The sequence below is a fragment of the Miscanthus floridulus genome, chromosome 19, assembly GCF_019320115.1.
Source record: "Miscanthus floridulus cultivar M001 chromosome 19, ASM1932011v1, whole genome shotgun sequence".
NCBI lineage: Eukaryota > Viridiplantae > Streptophyta > Magnoliopsida > Poales > Poaceae > Miscanthus > Miscanthus floridulus.
This window is the reverse complement of record NC_089598.1, coordinates 44,340,705-44,350,992: the sequence shown is the minus strand read 5'-3', so window position 1 is coordinate 44,350,992 and position 10,288 is coordinate 44,340,705. Positions and strand designations below refer to the sequence as shown.

General features: G+C 48.7%; 1 protein-coding gene across 1 annotated transcript; it reads right to left on the bottom strand.

Annotated features, from left to right (window-relative positions):
• Positions 1–9,036: 9,036 nt before the first annotated feature.
• On the bottom strand, positions 9,037–9,938 carry LOC136525957 (zinc finger BED domain-containing protein DAYSLEEPER-like). Its single transcript, XM_066518767.1, has 3 exons — positions 9,551–9,938; positions 9,284–9,439; positions 9,037–9,089 (listed from the first exon to the last, which is right to left on the bottom strand). The coding sequence occupies exons 1-3, from the start codon at positions 9,936–9,938 to the stop codon at positions 9,037–9,039; spliced, it is 597 nt and encodes a 198-aa protein (XP_066374864.1).
• Positions 9,939–10,288: the final 350 nt, after the last annotated feature.

Sequence of the window (10,288 nt, the reverse complement as noted above, 5' to 3'; positions counted from 1 at the left end):
CTAGCAGATAGATCATGATTTTAGGAACCTAACAAAATTATTTTCATAATTTTTGGTTAACTATACAATTTTATATTGCTAAATTAGAAAATGCTTTAGAAAACAAAAAGGGCCGGTGACGACTTAATCGGCCAAGCAGCCCAGTGCGGGCATGGCTACGCGCACTTCATGGCGGCCCAGCACGGCCCAAGGCCGAGGGTGCTCACGTGCGACGGTGACTTGGCAGAAAAGCCCCCGAGCTTTTAGATAATAACATGACTAATATGCACACTATTCCTACCACAGTGGTTTTTCAAACAAACCCTTGGATGTTTTCACCTTTACCATGGGGAGGTCCTTGAGGATCCCCGAGCGCGCTGGCGTGCCAACCGACGGCATAAGGCGGTTACGCCGGGCAACCTAGGCATGCTACGATGGAAGTAAGGTGACAACCACCATCTATAGCTAAACGCGCAAGGATGGGTGGCGGTTAAGGACTCAGAGGCGCACTGTCGTGGGCTACAGCGCCGAGCAGCTATTCGCGACGGCGGTGCGACTGTTTTGATGACCTAAGGTTCTATCGGGGTGGTAGGGATAGCGGGTAAGCACTAGTAGCTCACTGGAATTCATGCTACGGTGATGGTTGAGGCGAAGGAGTGTCGAGGTGGCCTAGCCACGTGCGAGCCGCCGAGGCAGCGGTGCTCCATGATGGACACCCATGCGTCACCACGTCTCCAGTAAGAACCCTGGCCAAATGGTGCGAGCACTAGATAGAGAGAGTCAAGGCGAGCTTAGGGTTACGAGCAATCGAACTGCTACCACTCCTGTATGCCTTACCTCCCAACCCACCGATTCGGCAGTGCCCATGACCTGCGACGAGCAAAAGGCCAAATTGCTAGTCGGTAGGTCATGACCGAGCTTGAGGGGAAGGAGACGACTAGCCTACTTCCTAAGCTACCCATTAGAGTGAGGAATTAAATGGCGAAGCCACTGGTGCTAGGCGAATTAGAGGGCGGAAAAGTAGAGCTCAAGTCGTGGTCATGCCATGGAGAGGCACACGAGTGAACATGAGCGGATTAAGACAGGCGGCTCTAATCGATAGCTGCAACACGAGCACATGCGCATAGGTGCCAAGACAGTGGAGGGATTGGCGCGACGCACTTGAATTGGAGCGGCCAGACCCGAGCAGGGCTCACCGGCGTCGGCTAGCGGGGGTAAGTGAGGCAGGACGAGCAGAGAGGCATCACTGTCACCCTGTGACTAGGGTCGGTTGACCCAGACACGACGGCCAGCAGCATGGGCTCGCGATAGGTGAGACGCAGGGCAGGGTGACTGCCACGTCGACATGGTGACAATGGCCATGACCTTGGCTCGACCCCACGTGTGACTTAGCGGACACGGTGGTGCAAACATGCAGTGACATCAGGGCACACAACAACCGTATTGCGATGATGCCTCGCCACATGATGGCGCAGCGGCTACACCGGTGTAGCGTAGTGGTAGCACATTGGCACAACGCAGTAGTGCGACGCAGTGCTCGTGCGCGCGTGAACCAAGGCATGGCTCAACCGGCCCAACATGAGGTGGTCGCGACACGCTTGGCCCAACACATAGCACGGGCGGCGATGAGACAACCACCAGCAAGGTTATGCGCAGTGCGCACATGCAACAGTGCATGCACCCCCACGCGACACCGCACTCCCGAGCACAGTGACCGCACACACCGGACCAGCCAGCCCGAGGTGAGGTCGTGCACGAATTTTAAAGCATGTCTAAAAACTAACACAGTTGAAGCTAAACTACCTCGACCATGCTAACGATGGTACATCAGTCTACCATAAGGAGCAAAAACACAACATTGACCTTTAACTAGATTTTCTAGAATTAATTCACCAACATGGCATTGTCACACTATTTTCAAACTGAAAATTTCTTCCAAGTCTTGAGCTGAATTTGACTTCAAGTTCCATTTCAATTCCAAGCCATTAGAAATACTAGCTAGTTATATGATTTTTCTACAGCAAGAGTTGCATTGTCATCTACAAAGTTTGTACTTCAAACTTTATTTAAGTATCACACACATGTTCTATAGTATTTTTGCTTAATAAAAATTGATTTTCAACCCTACTTGATATACATGAGCTATTGAATCAACATTCATTCAACATTTTTATTGGTTATTTTAGGCTACAAGAAAGTTATCAACGCCTTCTATCACATGCATTATTACATAAATATGATGCTCATAACATGATTTAGTAGTTTGTTTAGGGCATAACACCAAGGGTGTTACACCTTGTCCTTGAGATACTTCGTGTGCTTCATGTACTCGATCAGGTGTCGCTGATTGTGGATAGCGTTGACACTCATCTGTACCAGGTCATTCTCCAACATGTTGTAGCGGCTCTCTAGCATCATCTTCCTAAAGCTATACCTCTTCTCCTTCTCGATGTGATTCCTTAGGGACACCTTCTTGCGCTTGAGGGCATCCCCAAGCTCGTACACCTTGTAGTCCAGATAGTGATTGTAGAGCCCAAAGTCTCTAGCCTAGTCTCTCAGATCTGCATCTCTGCCTTGAGCTTGCTCTCATGTGCCCTATAGTTGGCCTCCATGCAGTCATATCCCTGATGCTCCATGCGGATGGTCTCCTTGAGCAGCTCCTTCTTCTCTTCCTCCAAAAAGGCCTCATCTGCCTAGAACAGCATGTCCTGGCAACGACAGTTCTATGACTTGCCTTCATGATGTACCTATCCTAGCAGAGGATGTACTGTCTGAACACCTAAAGCCACGGGCCCTCCTTGACATAGATAGTATGCTCAGCAGCCATCACCTGCCTCCTAGTACTCTGGGTGAGGTCCAAGGCTCAGGGAAGCAAGCGGTACGGTCCTCTTTTGAGGTGCTCGTGCGCATCACGCATCACATGGCGAAGGGACGAATGTGAAATGGACTAGACACAAGCCTCAATGAGGTCTCCACCTCGACCTCCTGGAAGGCGTGTAGCTCTGGCAGAGTCTCACTTGTGGGAACCCAAAAGTGGATGACGATGTGGCCCTATAGTCCATCAGGTCCTGTCTCACCATGACAGACATACTTGATCCGCTTGGTAGGAACACCAAGCTCCTCAAGGACATCGTAGAGCATCTGAGTGAAATCTCTATAGCTCAGACCGTCGATGGGAAGCTAAACTATGGGGGCCATCTTCAAATCGGTCCATAAAACATGATTAGTAGACAAGAATGGAGATAAGCCATGCATAAAAAGATGTAAGGTCGGTACATATAACGAAAAAGACAAGTTCCACTCCTAATTCTATCATCCAAACCTAAGGGTCTCATCCTAGGGTCAAGTATGGCTCTGATACCAACTAAAACAATCTCGATTTCTATGAAGAGAAATCCACAGACACGAAGTATAATGTGATAGTCCCAGGCGATCATTCCATCATATTATCCAATAACAGTCGATATCACAGTCATACATCGAATACCTATTTTAAATAGAGTACAAATAGTAAGGTTTACTCATTATTACATTACCACTTGGTGGAATCACTCAGAGCATGCAGCAACTAGAACATCATCAAGTAGAATGGCAGCGAGAGTCGACTCCATCTTCGCAAACCAAACTCGAGCGTAGAACAAGACCTCTAATCCTCCCAACCGTCTCCCTAGAAGTCATACTCGGTCTTGGAACCTATCAAACAATTATTAGTACAATTTGTACTGTCCAATGGCTCCCACCTATGCTTTGCGATTGCTTTGTGGTAGTGGAATGCAAGGGTAGAGCAAAAGACCTATTTATGGCTATAGTTTCCTATGCGAGTATGTCAAGTTTTAATAATAATTCATGAAGTTTTAACCCATCTCATCCACATGTTCACCCATCACACACATCTCACCACTCTCATAGTCTCTAGGTGACAAGGATGACTCCCTCTCATGCCTTGCCTCATCGGCCCAAGGCCAGAAACCAACACCAAAACCCAGGGGGGAGAGAAAAAAGGACATCACTCACTAATCAAGGGAAACGTAGGTCATAGGAATGTCCATATCTGAGGACTCGGCTATATGTATAGATCGATCAACTCTATAGAGCGTGTACACCTATAAATCCACAAGATCACTATCATCGGCGTATGTACCACCTAGGCTGATACCGAGTTACATTCCAAACTAGTGCGATACCACCCTGCCACTCAGCCCTGGGCCACCCCAGAGTCCACCGGCAAGCTGAGACTATGAGACATAGTACCGAGCCCTTGAAGGTCACTACGCTATCTTAGGAGGGTGTGGGTCACATGCTTGTACCTCCCTACACTATCCGCTAACATTCCAATAGTAGTTTCACCTCCCTAGCAGATCAACATCCGTCCCCCACCCAAACAGGGATGAGTGGTGTGTACGAAGGGTCCTATGATCCTGTTCTCTCGACATACCAGTCCTTAGGGGGACCAGATAGGATATCTTCTCATGAGGATAACCAACACCCTGTGCCTTGATGGCACCTCAATTTTGGGGCTTAGTCCCACAAAGACACTCCACCCCGAGATCACCTCATCTCCCATGCACCCGCCATAGGTACCACTCATAGGGGATGCCCAGGTCGCACCCCCTGGCAAGACTCATCCAACGGCTCGTCGTATGATCTTGCCTGATCGACTCAACCCTCACCACACACCCAAGAAGCACACCAAAATCTCCCCGGCTGTTACCACATTACCGGCACCAAGTGCCTTAACCACTCACAAACAATCATCCACCAAGCATCACTTCATAGATATAATGCATAGTAGAAGCAGTAGCAAGTAAGTATGCAATCATCTAGCCTAACAGCGGGTGTGCAAGGGTATAGGTTGCAACAAGGTAAAGGCTTACAAGCAATCTACCATGCATCCTGTCACAAACATTTGCATAAAAGTAAAGCACTAGCATCTATATTATAGCATGCCTAATAGGATTCTACGAGGTTGGGTGGGACGTGGCACCTAGCAAGTTGTCTCCAAGCTCCTCAGTGTAGTCGAGGTTGTACTCCTCAGTCTGTGGCTCCTCTGAGTCTGTCAAACAAGACATATAGCCACGATAAGCGACTCCTATAGATAGTCACAAAGAAGCAATGGAAAACCAAAAGATCCAAATGCACTCAAACACAAGCCTATGACATAGAGCTCATTTTTAGAAAAATTTAGACGCCGGTTTCATACTTTTCTGAAGTCATATGAGTTTTCTATGGATTTTCTAAGTTTAAAACATATTTGAAAAAGAAAAAGAATTAGATAAACCAGAGGCTGACACGTGGCACATAGTGATTGGACGAGGCGGCTAAGTCACTGATAGGTGGGGTCGGTCAACGATCAGCGTTGACTGCTCAACGATCAATGTTGACTGGGCTCGGACTAAGCCTAGCGGGCCAGGTTAAGGGCCGAGTTGGGTCGGGTTGGGCTGGCCTAGCCCGGACACATGGCATGCATGGGCCTCCATTGGGCTAGGTTCATGGGTGCGGCTCATGGTGGATAGCATAGCCATGGTCCATGGACCACAGACCGGGTCCATAGTGGACCGCGTCCACGATTCTTCTCCTCCTTGTGGCTCATGGTGGACCAAGCGCATGCGGTCTTAGGCGGGGATCGACAACCATCCCTTCTCCTCTCATGGTGGCGCTCTCGCCAGCGGGGAGCTCATGCAATAGCGTGCTACGGCACCTCGGCGAGGCAGCTAAGGGGGTCTATGGCACTGTGGGGTCATGAGGAACTCAACAGTGGGCTAAAGGCGGCGGCTTAGGGCTCTAGGCGGCTAGCATAGGCATCATGGCAGCTCACGGTGGTGTGGGTCAACATCGAGGGAACTTAGGACATTGGCACAGCCCCAACGGGGCTCCCATGGCTTCTAGGTGCTCCGACGGACACAACTAAGTGGCTAGGTGTGACCCTAAGGGCTCCGACGGGGCTGGCCACGGCAGCGGAGATGCAGCGGCGATGGCATGCTATGACGAGGTCACTATGGTCTCAATTGGAGCCAAAGTTGGCTCATTTCCTTTGATTGTGGCAATGGGGGAGGTCAAAGACTCGACGGCGGTGACCATAAGGCACGACAGAGCCCACACCATGGCAAGGTGCCTAGCAAAACTTCGGTGAGGCCATGGCTATGACAAACTAGGGCAAGGCGAGGGCTTTGCGCTCGACCAACCATAGGCTAGGTGCGTGGGCTCAAGGCGAAGCTTGATGGTCTGTCCTCGACTCGCAAGGTGCCCGATGTCAGTCGAGGTGACCTCGGCACGGTGGTGGCGCGAGTGCGTGGCCACGCTGGTGTCGCAAGGCGATCAGCGCCTTTAGGTCCTCCTAGGCTAGCGTGGCTAGGCTACATGTGTCCTATGGCGAGGTGAAGCTCGTCGCGGTGGTGGTTTTACTTGTACCATCCTAGATCCACCAGAACGGAGCTTCACCACAGCAAGGTATGGCCACGGCGAGCACGAGCATGTGTGGGTGCACCACCATAGGCATTCTTGAGCCAAGGTGTCTCAGCATCGCTGCGTTGTGGCCATTCGCTGAGCGCGTGTATGTGTGGTGCTAGGCGACGGTGAATGGCGCCACCTTTGGCTCTTCCAAGGTGGAAGAACACAGCGGCGGCCATGGCGTTCACACTGGCAAGGGCAGAGTGGGGAACTTAGGGCTCACCGGTGGTGGCGGTGGTGCTAGGCTAGCAACACCGTGATGAGGCGGTGCAATGATGAGGTGGTGCAGTGCAGGGAGAGCTGGTTCACCGGTGTAATCGTTCGGGGCGGTGTCCTCCGCTCTAGCGACCTCGGCGGTGCTCTAGCGACTCGGTCCTCCTCCGTCCTGCTCTTCTCCCCCTTTTTCTCCTTCCTTCTTGGTCTACGCTTGGTGATTGTGTTACCACAAGTGGCGGCGGGTGGATGGGAGAAGGGCTAGGGCACCGGCTCGAGGCTTTTATAGCCGGAGCTTGATAATGATGGCGACAGACGGCGAGGAGCAGGGAAGGGACACGTGTAGGGTGATCGGGAGGCTCTGGCTAGGGTTCTAGGGAGTGAGGGGGTGAGCGTGGCTGCATTGGCGCTCTCATTTTTCGAACGGCGCCTGTCAAGGTGGGTACAGTGGTGGTAGAGGGGTGCAGCAGGGCGTAGGCCATGGCGCTCGGGTCAGCGGGTAGGCGGGCACCAACTAGGGCAGGTGGTGGCGCGGATCGCTGATGTGGTGGCCATCCAGGGCGTGCGCGAGGCGGTAGCGGACGGGAACGGCCGTGATGGCCTTTGCTATTCTGGGCTTCACGTCGGCTTTGAGCGTGGCGAAAAAGCAGAGGAGGGAGAGAAAGAAGGGGATGATGAGCGGGGTCCACATGTCAGCAACCGTGGGGAAGGGTGATGGCGGGCTTCGTCGCGACGCGGGGCGCGGCGTGGGCCGTTGCTGGGCCGGCTACGGCCACCCTCGGGCGTGTGTGGGGGAGCTAGGCCAGCTAGGCTGCTTCCTCTTTCTCCTTTTCTCCCTTTTTCTTATTTCCTTTTCTATTTTCTATTCTACTTCTTAGTCTCCTATGCATGTATACATGTGTTGCCAATATATATACACCCTTGTGGGGTTCACTAGGGGTCATCTAGGGTTTAGGATCCAAGCCAAGGGTTGGCAACCTTCACACATCAAGTTTATTATAAGGGTTTAATTGATTTTATTTCATCACATAAAATCAAGAAGATGCAACTCATAAGTTGTTTAATATGCAAATGCTCAAACATGCTAGCTTGGGATATACTTGTGCAACTACAAGGGTGGTTTTCTAATATGCACACTCACCATGCAAGGGTTTTATTAGAAAAATTTTTAAGTCTGGATTTTTGGTTATTGGAAAAACCTAGCTTGTTAGAGTACGACTATCTATCCTAAACCCAATCACACCCTCTATGGTGTTTTGATTGGCAAAACAAAAATAGCCCTATCAAGTATACCTTTGCCTTGAACCCATTTTTGTTTTTCTCTATCTTCTTTTCTAAGTTGGAGCACTTGATCTCTTTTTTGGCCACCTCCATCACCATGGATGCCAACTTGCTTCACCACATGGGCTTGGACCACCCTAGCTTATCTATACACTTAGACAAAGGGTTAGTCCAATAGGTTTTATCAATTAGCTAAAACCAAACTAGGGCTTTCAGTCGTGGAGCTCGCTCGTGGCCGGCGGGACATTGTGTGTCGGAGGCAGGGACGGAGTGCGAGCGCGGGGGGCAAGCGAGGCAGGGTGGGTTAGGGAAGGTGGCGTTGTGGCCTTAGGGGCATTTTGGTCTTTGTTTATCACCATTAAAGGCCATTAGTCCCTAGATCCAAACAACTAGGGACTAAAGTTTAGTCACTTGCCGCTTTAATCTAGACCTGAGCATTTCTCGGGCTAGGTGGGACTCGGGCCGGGCCGACAAAAGCCCTGGTCCTTAAAGCTTGTAAATTAAACTTGTGTCCAAGCCCGCCCACTAAACTGATCGGGCCGGGCCGGGCCAAGTCCCACTATGAAATATTAAATCCGAGGGCCGTCCCAGTAGCCCGAACAACCTGGCACTTGCAGCAGCTACACGTTATACTCGAAGAAAATTGACCATAGCTTGCTTTGTTGCTCATGCCGATTAATCTCATATTTCAATAGTTATATCATAGGTACGCAGATCAGTGAACAAAATAGTAGAACACCAGAGAATAGCTTAATTTTACTTAGATTTAATGTAATCCGATGAACCTGCATGCAAATTGCAGAGTCCTGACAGTCTAGCAAATTAATGTCCAAACAAATAAAAGTAGGCAGCTATTACATTTCTCCAAGCTACTGCGTAGTGCATTAACCAAAAGATATCTAGCTCTACTTCACAGAGACATGGACCTTCTATATCTCTATTTATCCATAACAAAAAGATTCTTGTCTATCAGCAGAAGGTAGAACACTTCTCCGGCTGCAAGCTTCACCAAAAGGACCGAAGAATATTAGAACCCTGCAAAACAATATAGTGTAAACTTTTTTGACTTGCATGTGAACATCTAAACTTTTGAGTTTAAGGAAACCACCTGAAACTCTAATCAACAGCCATGACCTCATCAGTATCATCAAGTTCAGTAGCTTCTGTAGCTGCAATTTGAAATCAAAACCAAATTCACATATTTAGAACATGTGATGTGATAATGTTAAACTGAGAACATGTATTAATCTAAATAAATCAGAACATGTACAGTACCTATGTCCTTCGCGCGCACCCAATCTTGCAAACACACTAAAGCCTCCTCTGTTTCTGGATTCACTGAACTTCGACAAGGAGTTATCACCTTTTTTTCCAATACTGAATGCAGACTCTGAGGCAACTGAAGAGAAAGGGATGTTAAGGAGATCTCGAGCCATACTTGCAAGTTCTGGATAACTCATAGATGAAGCCTTCCAAAATTCCAATATGTCCAAATCAATTTTTGGGTCTTTTGTAGGTTCTTCCAGATACAGATCCAATTAAGATTTTTGACTTTGTGGTGCAACGATGGTCAAGTAATCAGCATAATCATCAAACAAGTCATCTTGTCGATTGTGTTCAACATTATTACTCGGATTGGTGATAGATGGGCTAGGATTCAGGACCTTGTACTCATCAAATAACTCATAAAGCTTGGTTACAACTTTATTAACTTGTTCTTCAGCAGCAAACTCATCAACATGTATCTTCTTGTAGCAGTACCTAAGAAGATTAAGCTTATATCGGGGATCAAGGACAGCTGCACATAATAGAATCAAGCTATAGTCTGACCAAAATTTATCAAACTTAATTTTCATCTCTTTCACCATAGGAGACATGAAATTCTGTGGCTCTTTGGCAACTTGAAGCAGCTGAGAGTGAATCTTAAATACACCTTTGAAGTACAAATTGGCAGTTAGGTACTTTGTGCCAGATAAAGTGCATGTGTCTTCATGAAAGGACTTCAGAAAATTAGTCATGACTGTTACTTCTTCCATTCAGGTTCAGAAAGATCAAAATTAGCCAAGAGGGTTGCATCCCTCGATGCATAATGCTTAGGAACTCCCTTATACAACAAAGCATTTTCAAGCATTCTAAAAGTCGAATTCCAACGCACTTGCATGTCAAGACATAGCTTCTTTTTAGTACAACAACAACAACAACAACATAGCCTTTCAGTCCCAAGCAGGTTGGGGTAGGCTAGAGTTGAAACCCATCAAGAGCCCCAAACCACGGTTCAGGCACTTCAATAGCTGCTTTCCAAGCACTCCTATTCAAACATAGATCTCTAGGTATATCCCAAGCTTTCAAATCTCTTTTTATTGTCTCC

Excerpts from the sequence above, each read along its gene's own strand:
- LOC136525957 (XM_066518767.1), bottom strand. The coding sequence starts at position 9,938 with ATGACTAATTTTCTGAAGTCCTTTCATGAAGACACATGCACTTTATCT. Across the intron at positions 9,440-9,550 it reads CCCATCTATCACCAATCCGA|AACCTACAAAAGACCCAAAA; the intron begins GTAATAATGTTG and ends TGTATCTGGAAG. Across the intron at positions 9,090-9,283 it reads ATTCAGTATTGGAAAAAAAG|CTACAGAAGCTACTGAACTT; the intron begins GTGATAACTCCT and ends TTCAAATTGCAG.